This window comes from Pan paniscus, chromosome 2 (genome assembly GCF_029289425.2).
Source record: "Pan paniscus chromosome 2, NHGRI_mPanPan1-v2.0_pri, whole genome shotgun sequence".
Lineage (NCBI taxonomy): Eukaryota > Metazoa > Chordata > Mammalia > Primates > Hominidae > Pan > Pan paniscus.
Genome location: NC_085926.1, coordinates 184716047 through 184729880, shown reverse-complemented (window position 1 = coordinate 184729880; position 13834 = coordinate 184716047). Strand labels below are relative to the sequence as shown.

Sequence of the window (13834 nt, the reverse complement as noted above, 5' to 3'; positions counted from 1 at the left end):
ATTGATATGAGCATCAGGAGAGGCAGTGGGCACAAAATAGCACTGTCAACTACTTCTTTCTAGTCAGTTATCTGGTCATGTTTGTGAAGCTCCCCAGGACTGGGAACATAGCATATGATTTTTTTAAAGTTACTTGATGAATGAATGAATAAATGAATGAGTAAATGAATGAATAATATCTAAAGGCCTCCAACTAAGTAATAATCAACTTCCTAACTGTACTGAAAGCCTTTAATTGCCTTTGGGGCTGTTTGGCCTGGAGGAGGCTCTGAGTTAGTGGTGATCAGTTGGTGTCATGGTAGAGAAGAAAGCCTGTGAAGGTGGAGTCATTGTCATTATCAGCATAGAGTCCATTGCGCTCTCCTTCCCCATACACCTGGAGCCAGACTTGGTCGCCCACCTCCAGATGCAGGAGCACAGAGCCGGAGGCCTGGTCCACATTATTTTCCTGGTACTGATCATAGGTGAAGAGCATAGCCTTGTCCTTCTTGAAGAGGCTGACCTTCACATCCTTCATATAGACTGTGATGTGGTAGGCAAAGTAGTACAGCCCAGGAATGTTGCAGTGGAATTTACCAGTGGAGCCATCATAGTGGTTTTGCTGATTGTAGAAGATCTTGGTAAAGCGAATGGGCATGTTGGGGACAGTAATGTAAGTCTCCAATCCCACACTGAATGCTGAGCGGTATACATAGGCACCTTCTCCAGGTTCTCCTTTCCTGCCTTGGATTCCCGGAAAGCCTCGGGGACCTTCAGCCCCGGGTACTCCGGTTTCACCGATGTCTCCCTTAGGACCAATAAGACCTAAGGAATGAGAAGACCTCAGTGACTACAAAGAACAGAACTCCTGCCTAGGTTGGTTACAGCCTAAATTACCATCCCTGTGGCTCCCACTCACAACCTTCTTGACTTATAGATCAAGAAACCAATAAGAGCTCCCAAAAGGAGAGAGGTGTTACCTCCTCCTTCTGTATCTCCCACAGACACGGAGGTTCCCATAATTTCAACTCCATCTTTATCTCCTATAGGTCTCTATCATAGACCCTCCACCCTGCCAGCCCTTTATGTGCTGGCACCATCAACCCTGGTTTTGCAATTCTACCCCCTCCACCTAGGATGTCTCTCCTCCTCTATTCTGCCTACCCATCATTCAAGGCCTAGCTGAAGCTCTGCCTCCTCCTTGAAGCCTTCATTCTTCATCAGGTCCACGGTGAGTATATTTTCTCTATGCTCCATACTTTGAATACTTGTTCACATTCAGTTTGACATTTTTAGAGTAGACTTTCTTGTAGTAACCACCAACAGAGCCTTGCACATTAGACATCTTACCTAGATCAAGAGTTCCCCAAAGGCAGGACTGAGCCCTTCAGGGGGTGTGCAGTAAATGTGGTTGAATGCCACTGGATGAAATGGAAGTTAAGCAGACAGAAAGAGGAATCAGAATATGAATGTACTGGGAATAGGGATGAGGGTGAAGATGGGAAAGGGGATGGAAAAGGAGCTGCAGATGCAGCAAAGCCAAAGTCTTGGTTACAGAGGCACCATCTACTCTCATCCTTGGAAGGCCAACCCCAAATCACTTCAGGTTGCTTATGGTTAACATAAAAAAGCTTTGCTTTCTCCCTGTGTCTAGGCCTTAGTTAATCATGAATGCCTTCATATAGTTTATATCAGTGTAGGAGGTCTGTGATGAAAGAGGCCAGAAACATTCTTACCTGGATCTCCTTTCTCACCCTTCTCACCAGGGGTGCCATCTCTGCCATCACGGCCTGGGGCCCCATTATGGCCCGGATGCCCTGGGATGCCCGCCATCCAACCTGTGCAGGCCCCCTTGGGCAGGGGAAGCAGGACTCCGGGCCCTTGAGTCGTGGTTTCCTGGTCATGACCGGGCAGAGCTAATAGCAGTAGAACAGCTCCCAGCAACAGCATCCTGAGCCCTGGAATCCACATGTGCACTGTCAGCCATGGAGAGACAGACCCCACACACACACCCAGTTGGGACCTACAAAGGACTCCATCCATCTCAGCAGAGTCTACTTCTAGGAGCTGCTTTCTCAGTATTCAACTCTTCCAGGAAGACTTTTCTGAATATTGCAGCCCACCTTGATCTCTTTCTGCCCTGAAATTTGTAATACTTAGCATTATTCCCTGTGTGTAGTCTCCTTTCCTCACCAAGATTATGAATTCAGTGATTGCACAGATGACACTCCTCTAATTTTCCCATATCTGAGCACAGGACCAAGCACAGGGAAAGCTCCAAGAGTCGACGTGCCAAGAATCCATCCTTGGGTTTCCCAAGTACGATGACACAGATTGCTCCATTCAATGCTAACCAGCTTCTCTCCTCTGGCTCCTTTCTTCTTCTTCTTTCCCCCCTTTTCTCTCATTTTCTGTGTCTATTCCTCCTTCTTACTCTCTCATTCTCTTTCTTCCTCTACCCCTCTCCTGGGGCACATGTTTGACTATTTGGTATATTACATTTGCACACATGCACACACACACACACACACACACACAGAAAAAGAGAGAGAGAGGGAGGGAGAGACTCACCTTGTGTTAAGCAGACAACGAGAGACACATCATCCCATGAACATATCCCCTGGCCCTTTGTTTGCCTGGGCCATCTTTAGCTGCCCCTCCTCCCCTGTCTAATCTCTATTCAGCTTTCAGCACCCAGTTTGGATGTCATCTCTTTCAAGAAGTCCTCCTTGTTCTCCATCTCACTCCTTGGCTGGTTCTTTCCCCTCTGTGTTTCTCCAGTGCCCTGGTAATATGGTTTGGGTCTGTGTCCCCACCCAAATAGCACGTCGACATGTGTTGGAGAAGGGGCCTGGTGGGAGGTGACTGAACCATGGAGGCAGACTTACCCCTTGCTGTTCTCATGATAGTAGGTGAATTCTCACAAGATCTGGTTGAAAGTGTGTAGCACTTCCCCTATATTCTCTCTCTCTCTCTTTCTCTCTCTCTCTCCTGCTGCTGTGTGATGTGCTTGCTTCCCCTTCGCTCTTTCTTCCACCATGATTGTAAGTTTTCTGAGGCCTCCCCAGCCATGCTTCCTTTACAGCCTGTGGAACTGTGAGTCAATTAAACCTCTTTTCTTTATAAATTACCCAGTCTCAAGTAGTTTTTTACAGCAGTGTGAGAATGGATTTATACACCTGGCTTAGCTCTATTATTGCACTCTGCTGTAATTTCTGTTTTGCTCACCCATTTCTCCATTAAACAGCAAGTACCAGGGGACAAAGACTAACACACTAATAGCAGAGTAGGGACTAAATAAGTACTTTTATAATGAGGAAAAGAAATCATGAGAGAGCCAGAGAAAGGAAGGGAAGGAGGAAGGAAAAGAAGAAAGGAAGATAAAAAGGAAGAGTGGAAGAGGGAAGGAAGGAGGGAGGGGGAATGTATTTGAAATATGTATTCTGGAGCCCCAGCAAAGAGCTCAAGTGGCACAGGTAGTCAAAAGCCTCCCTGTCTCAAAATCATTCTTTGATATTCCCCTCCCAGAAAAGGGCCCAATACAGGTATAGGGACTTTTATCCCCTCTCAGATTCTGCCTCTGATCTTAGGGGGATCTTAGTCCCCCACGTCAGATTGCTGAGGTCTTAGTCTCCCACTCTCACCAAGGAGTTGGGAGAAAGCATCTCACAGAGAGAAATAGGTCCTAGGATCCTGGATTAGAGGCATCACTAAGACCCTCTGTGGGTTAATGTGGTTAATCCCAAGAATCTGATTCTAAACAAAGTGTAGTCCATGTACTATATTTTACCTTAAAAATTCACTATTTTTCATCAGTTTGCTTGTCTCTTCTAGATTATATGAAGTCTCCAGAATTAGGTTTGTCTTCAGGACAACTGAAGGTTTGTTGAAGACAAACCCACTCCTCTGTGAGGGATGGAAGAAAGACCGTGATTGGCAATCTCACCCCAAAAACATGGGCCTGGTATCTGGAATCCCACTCCTATGCCCCATTACCTGGGGTTCTATACTACCCTCTTCACGTGACACAACCAACTCATCTTTCGTCTTTATCATATATATGAGATAAACTTTGTATATACATATAAACCATATGTATATATTACATATATAGTTCATTAAAAATAATAGTTATATAGTTCTTTGGACATGACAGAAAAGAAAACAATACTCAACTCCAAGAATGTCTCTGTTTATTTTTAAACATAGTGGAATCATACTTTATGTAAAACTTTATTCCTCTATTTTGTCTTTGGCATTTTCTAGTTTTTATAATGACAATTTTTAACGTCTCAGAGTGAGTGCTAGTCTAGTAAGTGGATATAATCAATATATATTTGACCATTTATATTTCATCAAACTTTTAGCATATTTTCATTTTAAAATATTATTTTATATTCTGTAAGAAATTATACTTTGATTTTTAAATAATATTTTAAATATCCTTAGGCATGTAGCTTTCCCCAAGATTATTATTCTGTTATGACAGATTCCCAGAAGTAAATTACTGGACCAAAAGGTATGCACATTTTTAAGTCTCCTGATACATATCCCCACATGGCAGCATATGTTATACTGCCAACCAGTAGTACATTAGTGTGTGTATAAAAGGGCATACCTTAACTACCCTCATCAGCTTTGGGTATTATAAAAAACATTTGTGTGTTGTCAGTTTAGTGAGCAAAAGAAATAATGGTACCTCACTGCTCTAGTTTGCTTTTTTTTTTTTTTTTTTCTTTGAGAGAGAGGATTTCACTCTGTCACCCAGGCTGTAGTGCAGTGGCACAATCTCGGCTCACTACAGCCTCCACCTCCCAGGCTCAAGCATTTCTCATGCCTTAGCCTCCCAAGTAGCTGAGATTACAGGCATGCACCACCACACGCAGCTAATTTTTGCATTTTTTAGTAGAGACGGGGTTTCACCATGTTGGCCAGGCTAGTCTCAAACTCCTGACCTCAGGTGATCCGCCCGCCTTGGGCTCCCAAAGTCCTGGGATTAAAAGCATGAGCCACCACACCCAGTCCTTGCCTCTAAGTGTTAAACAGTTCTTATTCATGCTAAGATTTAGTAAGTATTCAATTTTCTTCTGTTTTTTTTTCTATTGTTTGATATAGTTAAAATTTCACTTTTTAATGTAGCTCTGATTTTTTGTTTTGATGTAAGCTATGACCTAAGGTACTCAAATGATTTCTCCCCACTTGAAGACTAGCTGTTACAACACCTTTAATTGCATTAATTTTTTCTCTCACTATAGATCTGATGCATCATTTATCAAATATCAGGTTCTAATATGATCTTATAAGTAAAGTAACCATTGAGAATGAAATGGCAGACAGAGAGAAGAGAGACAGAAACAGCAACAGAAACAGGTGCAATCAGACTCAGGTGCTGCCCCTTTAGGTGTCATGAGTCTTTATTTAAGACCCACTACCATCATTTATATGTACATTTGTCGCCCTCTACTGAATTTGAAGAATTCAGGAGCGTGTTCTCAATAGCTGCTGGAAATAAAATGAGAAACAGCTTAGGTTTGACTAGTCTCAAGATAAGAAAAAAGCGGTGAGCTACATGAGAAGCCAAGGGGAGACCAGCAAAGCCCCTTTTGCATTTTAGGAGAATTCTTGTTCTGAGACTTTACAGATTTCATGCATCTTTAAACTTCCTCACTGCTTGTCACCTCCGCCCTTTCTTATTATGGCTTTGACAATAAAACTCCTGAGAAGAACTTTGAGCTCCATGCATGTTTTTCTCCAGAAATGGGAAGAATCTGTGAGGCTCCATCCTTTTCTGCTGGGAAACAGGAGGAGAGAATCCAGAATATGTGAAGGCCCCAGAGATAAAGGGTGACGGGGGGCTTACCCCAAACCTTGGAGAGAGGGCAAACTCAGGGGTCTCTGGAGTTTTCTGGCTCCTCCCCCTTTGTTAAAAATAAAGATCTCTTTCTCCTACCCTAAGGCAACACTGTTTGTCCCCAAACTTCAGTATTATGGACAGATTTCTCCACTAATAGGTGCGATCAGCCTGGGTTCCATGACAGTGGCACGGGGTAGAGGTGCCGAAAATACAAGAGTGGGATGAGCACAGGAGCCTCAGAAGTTTCCAAGACCCAGAACGGACTCTGATTGTAAAAGAAAGTTGCATTCCAACTTAATTCTGGGTGGGAAACCAGCAACTAATAACAATTGAAGGTCAGTGCAAACGTGCCTAATTTTCAAAAAAAATTTTCAAAATTATTTGTGTTCTTTTTTATTTTACTTATTTATTTATCTGGAGATGCAGTCTTTCTCTGTTGCTAGCATCTTGCGCTCTCCAAGTCTCAGGAGACACATTAGAGTCAAAAGCAGGGCTTTGGGAAGATTAGGTAAAATAAGTTTTGAAAATGCCACATGAAAATGATACTCCAAGGAACCCTCACCCATGTCAGCGTTCTCATGTTCCTCATCTCACATAATCCCGTTTAGCCGATTAGGAAGCTGAGTCTGAGAAGCTCCGTGTCATGCTTTCGGAGGCACCGTGATGCGATGGAAAGCTCACCGATTTGAAAGTCAGAACAGAGTCTCTCAGGGATCGTTTCCTTAATCTCTCAGTTTCCTCATCTCTAAAGTGGGGGTCATATATATAAAACGACAAACATATAAAAATACCTATTTTTTTAGATATTGCCATTGTTACACTTTGCTTGTTACCCTTCCTTCCTTCCTTCCTTCTTTCCTTCCTTCCTTCCTTCTTTCCTTCCTTCCTTCCTTCTTTTCTCTCTCTCTCTTTTTTTTTTTGTTTCTGAAGTGGAGTCTTGCTTTGTGGCCCAGGCTGGAGGGCAGTGGCACCATCTTGGCTCACTGCAACCTCCGCCTCCTGGGTTCAACTGATGCTCCTGCCTCACCCTCCCAAGTAGCTGGGATCACAGGCATCCACAACCACACCTGGCTAATTTTTTGTATTTTTAGTAGAGATGGGATTTCACTATGTTGGCCGGGCTGGTCTCAAACTCCTGACCTCAAGTGATCCGCCCGCCTCGGCCTCCCAAAGTGCTGGGATTACAGGCATGAGCCACTGTGCCCGGCCTGTTACACTGTATTTCTATCAGAAAAAAATTATTACTAAGTAATAGTGAGTACTATGATCTAAAACTCAATTATGCCTAAAAAGAAAACTTTTACATGGATCAACAAGCTAAATCTCAAGTGTCACAATTCTTTGCCTTTGTAAAATGCTATTTGTTGTGTCCCGGTGGGCTTAGCATGGCACTAAAAGTTCCTAAGTCTCAACTCTGGTTATGTGTCATTTAGTGACTCAGGAATCTGCTTAATTGTTTTTGGTCACAAAGCTTTTGGCAACGAAGGAGTGATGAAGCTAAGCGCACCCTTGAAGTGTCATAAAAAAAATTGAGGTAGTATATCAGCTGTACAGTTAGAGCAATAAAAAGTCCAGGCAGACCTTCTGATTCACCATAATCAATTTAAGATTTCTTAATATTTCTTTCCTGGCAGCATACAAAAAGGCAAAATTAATAAATAACATAGTTGTTGTATAACAAATTTTGTTACTTTTTATAAAACAAAGGGATCTATTTTATCTGTATTAAAATTAAAAATTTTGTGGACTTTAAAAAATTTTTTAAATGCTATTTATAAAACCCTTTTCTCACCTAGTGTCTCATTCAATTCTCACAATCATTTTGAGAGACAGGATAGGGTAGAATAGGGAGCACGGGCTCTATGGTCTTGGTGCTTAGGCACAAATCATTTGTTCTGACCTGTAATGCATTTCAGTGTTCTGTTTGTTGGAAGATCAAATGGTGTAGTCCATGTAAAATGCTTAGAATGGTGTCTGGCACATGTCAGTGCTCAGTAAACGTTAGTGATGAGTGTATGCATTTTAGAGATGAGGAAAGGGGACTTCAGAAAGGTTAAGTGGCTTTCCAAGATCCCAGAGCTACACAGAGAGGAGCCGGAAATTAAACTCTGATCTTCAGAACCCAATAACAGACTCTTAGACATAGTCCAGGAGGAGAAAAGTATCGTGGTCACACATCCTGCCTTTCAATATGCCACCCCATGGGGTGAGGGATACAAGAAAAAAGTAGCATAAAAAGACTTCCACTGTAATCCCAGCACTGGCTTTCCTGGCAAACCTCGCACAGGCATGGATTTATTTGCTTTTAAAATTATACCAGGGGATGACCGTGATGTTCTCAGGATCCTGAAGGGCCATACTGTGATCATTTATCTTCATGTTAAAATGTACGAGAAATTTCACTTTGACCTACTGGAATTTCAGTTGCAACAGCAGAATCCTGTGAAATGTAAGGACAGGGTCCCCTCTGGGACTGGCAGGAGGCAGAGCTGTGTGGGGGAAAGAGATCACCAAACCTGGTGCCAACTCTTCCAGCAGAAAAGGGCATTAAAGCACACAAAATTGGCCAGGCACGGTAGCTCACACCTGTCATCTCAGCACTTTGGGAGGCTGAGATGGGTGGGTCACATGAAGTCAGGAGTTCAAGACCAGCCTGGCCAATATGGCAAAACCCCGTCTCTACTGAAAATACAAAAAAATTAGCTGGGGGTGGTGGCGCCTGCCTGTAATCCCAGGTACTCAGGAGGCTGAGACATAAGAATTGCTTGAGCCTGGGAGGCGGAATTTGCATTGAGCTGCCCTCCAACCCGGGTAACAGAGCAAGACTCTGTCTCAAAAAAAAAAAAAAAGTATACAAAATCCTCAAATGTCAGAGCCAAAAGGAGCCCCAGAAATCACCTCACCCCTGCCTTGCTTTTACAAATGGGAAGGCTGAGGGGAAGGAGTAGGAATGCACTTATTAGAACCTTATAGAAGCCAGTTCCCATGCTAGATTTTACACGTTATTTATCTTCATCTTTACAATAACTCCATGAAGGAAGGAAATGAGCCCAACTTCAGAGATGAGGAAACTGACAGATTAAGGAAATGATCCCTCAGAGACTCTGTTCTGACTTCCTAACCAGTGAGCCTTCCATCACATCACGGTGCCTCCGAAAAAGCACTACACGGAGCTTCTCAGACTCAGCTTCCTAATCCGCGAAATGTGATCACGTGAGATGAGGAACATGAGAACGCTGACACTGGCGCGAGTTCTTTGGAGTGTAATTTTCATAAGGCATTTTCAAAATTTATTTTACTTAATCTTCCCATAGCCCTGCTTTTGACTCTAACGTGTAGGAGAACCTGAGACTTGGAGAGGGAAAGATGCTAGCTAATTCAACCACTGGATTGAATTATATCAAACTCCCATTTTTAAAAGTCAAAATGGGCCGGGCACAGTGGCTCATGCCTGTAATCCCAGCACTTTGGGAGGCCGAGGTGGGTGGATTACCTGATGTCAGGAGTTTCAGAGCAGCCTGGACAACATGGTGAAATCCCTTCTCTACCAAAAATACAAAAATTAGTCAGGCGTGGTAGCAGGCGCCTGTAATTCCAGCTACTTGGGAGGCTGAGGCAGGAGAATCACTTGAATCCATGAGGCAGAGGTTGCAGTGAGCTGAGATCGCGCCACTGCACTCCAGCCTAGGCGACAAGTGTGAAACTCTGTCTCAAAAAAATAAATAAATAAAAATAAATAAAAGTCAAAATGTAGAATATTGGCAGTTTCACACGGTGCAACCCAATAATAAATGGCATAACCAGGAATCAACTCAGCTTTGCCTAGCTCCCAGGAGCTTTGCCCGAAAGCCTTCACTCAGCCCTGGGAGAGCTGTCAATATCTCCATGCCCAACACACACACATACCTGCACCCATACACACACCTCCACCTATGCACGCGCACACCCACACACCACATCCACACATCCACATACATATGCACCACCCCCACACACACATACACACCCATCCAAATGAGTGTGCGTGCACACACACACACACACATACTGTCAAGGAACTAATAAAACAGAGCATCCCACGCACCACCACATTTTTAGGATAAGTCTCTCTCCACATGATTGAATTTCTGATTGAAATTCCTGATTGAAAATATCTCTCCAAAAGACATCACCTCTTGACTTTAGCCGTATGTCTGGGACCACCAGTCCACTGGCTTGACAAGGAGTAGGTGGAAAGTTTGTCCCTACAGCCACCTTAAAAAGAGCAAGGATATAATCACAGCCTTTTGGGAGGCTGAGGAGGGAGGACTGCTGAGCCCAGGAGTTTGAGGCCCCCCAGCCAACATAGTGAGACCTCATCTCTACAAAAAATTTTTAAAAATTAGCCAGACATGGTTGCACACACCTGTAGTCCCAGCTACTCAGGAGGCTAAGATGGGAGGGTCACTTGAGCCTGGGAAATCGAGGCTGCAGTGAGCTGTGATTGCACCACTGCACTCCAGCCTGGGTGACAGAGTGAGACCCTGTCCCAAAAAAAGACAAGGAGCCAGTCTTGTGTCTATTTTTTTTTTTTTTGAGACGGAGTTTTGCTCTTTTTGCCCAGGCTGGAGTGCAATGCTGTGATCTCAGCTTAAGACTCCTCGGCCAGGCGCAGTGGCTCACACCTGTAATACCAGCACTTTGGGAGGCCGAGGCAGGTGGAACATGAGGTCAAGAGATCGAGACCATCCTGGCCAATATGGTGAACCCCATCTCTACTAAAAATACAAAAATTAGCTGGGCGTGGTGGCGCATGCCTGTAGTCTCAGCTACTTGGGAGACTGAGGCAGGAGAATCGCTTGAACCTGGGAGGCGGAGGTTGCAGTGAGCTGAGATCGTGCCAAAAAAAGACTCCTCAAGACTTAAGGAAGAGTGTCAGCAGGGACTGCTGAGGAAGCTGCCGGGCTCCCTGTGTACCACTGGCCTTCATGAACAAAGCTGACACCATCATGCTCCTTCGGACATATTCTGCTAGCATAAAGGGACCCCCATCTCCCCAACCGAATTAGGCAGAGCTGGCCTTCCTTCTAGCGGAGTCCCTAGGAGTGAGTTGGTGCCACCCCTTGTGAGGCTTGATCCAAAAACCAGAACCTCTCCAGACCAGGGATCCATGTCCTCTAACACAAGAGGGGCAGACCTAACCTCTAAAATCCCTCCCACTCTAACCTTCAGCATCCACAGCTCAAAACAACCAGGATGCCTCAGAAACAGCACTCACTGGGGTGAGCAGGATTAGGCTTCAGAAAAACCAGGTAGATCCAGTTTCTTCTGTCAGAAAATGTTTTTTTTTAAATTACAATTTTTCATAAGTTCCCACTATATGCCAGGCTCTTCTCATTTTATCTCATTAGAGCCTCTTTTTTTTTCTTTTTTTTTTTTTTTTGACACAAAGTCTCGCTCTGTCACCCAGGCTGGAACGCAGTGGCAACAATCTCGGCTCACTGCAACCTCCGCCTCCCAGGTTCAGACAATTCTCCTGCCTCAGCCTCCCGAGAAGCTGGGATTACAGGCACCTGCCATCACGCCCGACTAATTTTTGTATTTTTGATAGAGGCGGGGTTTCACCATGTTGGTCAGGCTAGTCTGGAACTCCTGACCTCAGGTGATCCGCCCGCCTCGGTCTCCCAAAGTGGTGGGATTACAGGTGTGAGCCACCATGGCTGGCCTCATTAGAACCTCTTGATTACCTTGTAAGATATCCCTATACCTACATATATCCCCACATCCATGGACAACAACCATGTCACACTCATTGTATCTTGTGAACCCAACCCACTCTCTAGCCCATAGAATTTGCTCAGTAAATATTTGCTGAATAGAATAAAGTGGCAGAGCTGGATTCCTAATTCCAGTCTGAAGTCAGTGCTCAGGTTGACTTTTCTGAAGCTGCCTTCATATATGCTTCTTCCTTCGCCCTACCTGGTCAAGCTAAGAGGCAGTGTATTCCCTTATCCCCCTTAATCGAATTGGACTTCATCTGTGGATAGACCCTTCCACCTTACTGACCCTAACTTTTTCTCAATAGGTATCCTGCTACAGAGCAAACTGGGCAAAATTCAGAATAGTTCCATGCATCTTAAAAGGAATGTCTGAAATAACCCTTTCTCTCTTGGGGCTGTGGGAGAACTGAGGAAGAAGCCCAGTGCATATCTGCCTCCACCAGTGCTGCTCTGACCAGAGTATCCACCTGTATCCACTCCCACACTACTACGGACGGGAGAGCCTGGGTGATCCCAGCCAGAGGCTATGCATGCACCCCCCACCCAGCCGGGAACTTCACAGAATTGCTCTTACCCTCTGGTATGGAATCAGAACCACAGACTGCAGTCAGAATGGAAGTGAGGAGGAGATGGCCCAGGCTCAACAGCCTGGTACTCATGGGGGCAGGCAGTCCCCACCTCACAATTGTCATTTCCCATTGGCCAACTCAGTGAGGGCCAGAGGCTGGTGGGCAGGCACGTGTCCCTGGCAGTTGCCCACAGCCTGCACCCTAGGGAACCTGGTGCAACCCAGCTTGGGCTTGGGAAGCCAAGTGGAGCTTCAGTCAAAGCACTTGTGTTTCCAGGCCTTGACCCTTATTTTGCCTCCTACAACAGCAACAGAAGATGGGGCAAAAGTCAAAACCACAGCAGGAAAACAAGATTTTTTTCCTGCATCTGACGGAGAAACTTCCTAATGTAAACGAATTAATTGCTCAGTGGTCCAGGAGGTCTCCCCCTCCCATAGATTTGCCCTAATAAGTCAGGGATGCCAATTATCACCTCACAGTCTTGCTCACTGTGCATGTTTAAGTGTGAGACTGTGTAAGTTCAGACAGTGAGTGCTTCAGAAGGAAGCACTGTCAGAGGGGTCTGCAATCAGGTAAGAAATAGAGTACATCCTCCACTCTCTGACCTGGACCCTGGATTTAGGAAAGACCTTGCACATGAATTCTGAGAACTGGGGTGTGGGGAGGTTCCTGGAGTGGTGTGGGGCTTGGCAAGTTATAAAGGCCCTGAATTCTTAAAGCTTGTGGCCTCGAATCGTAATTTGAATCTAATATAATAGAAAACTTACATAAAATGTGATATTGGAATACCATCTTTCAAGATTTTTTGGTTCCAAAATTTCGGATAACATTTTGACAGCTACCTTGGTGTGTGTGTGTGTGTGTGTGTGTGTGTGTGTGTTTGTGAGAGAGAGAGAGAGAGCCTGTTTTTCCAGTTCCTTAAGCATATATATGCCTATTCTGTCTCTTGTGGAACCCAGCTCTGGCCTAGAAGCAGCCTGGAGAACTGGAAGCTGCCACCCACTTAGGTGTTCCTAGAAAGTTTAGGCTTGAAGTGGCAACATTCAACACCTTGGACTTTCTTGGCACACTCATGTTTTGTTTTTGAAGGGCAGGATCTGAGCCGGTTCTTGCAAGCCACACATTCTGATGAATTAAATTACGACCCCAGCAAGGGCTTAGGATGCCAGCAGCAACGTCAACAAGACATCCAAAACAGAATTTTCTCAGACAGAGGCAGGGCAAGTGTCTGCCTGCCCCCCCAGATATCATCTCCACAGTCCACACAGAGCCTAAAAATCTACCAGTAAAGTCAAGTCCACCATTAAAGTAAAGATCTGATCTAAAGCCTCAGCTTCCTGCTAATGTCCAAATATTTCAAGAGAAGTCACATTAGGCCGTTGAGATGAGAGACATGAGAGACTTTCCAAGGTCCCCCGGCTTAAATAAGTGGCCCATGAAAATGAGGTTCCATATAGTTTAGCAGGCTGATTGAACCAAGAAGACAACAAAAAGAAATAGAAGCAACTCTCAATTATATCACTGTTTGATTTTTGTTATGGTGTTTTCCTATTTATTTTTGGTTTATGTTACTGTCTGTTGCTATTTATTAGAACATAAACTTCAGGTCAGGTGCAGTGACTCAGGCCTGTAATCCCAGCACTTTGGAAGGCCAAGACAGGCATATCATCTGA

At 44.5% G+C, this 13834-nt stretch overlaps 1 protein-coding gene across 1 annotated transcript; it reads right to left on the bottom strand.

Annotated features, from left to right (window-relative positions):
* Positions 1-283: 283 nt before the first annotated feature.
* ADIPOQ (adiponectin, C1Q and collagen domain containing) lies at positions 284-2016 on the bottom strand. Its single transcript, XM_034955624.2, has 2 exons — positions 1716-2016; positions 284-804 (listed from the first exon to the last, which is right to left on the bottom strand). The coding sequence occupies exons 1-2, from the start codon at positions 1948-1950 to the stop codon at positions 284-286; spliced, it is 756 nt and encodes a 251-aa protein (XP_034811515.2). The 5' UTR covers positions 1951-2016.
* Between the last annotated feature and the right edge of the window lie 11818 nt (positions 2017-13834).

Coding starts and splice junctions, on each gene's coding strand:
- ADIPOQ (XM_034955624.2), bottom strand. CDS start 1,950: ATGTGGATTCCAGGGCTCAGGATGCTGTTGCTGGGAGCTGTTCTACTG. Junction 805..1,715: donor GGGTGAGAAAGGAGATCCAG/GTAAGAATGTTT, acceptor CTCATTCCTTAG/GTCTTATTGGTCCTAAGGGA.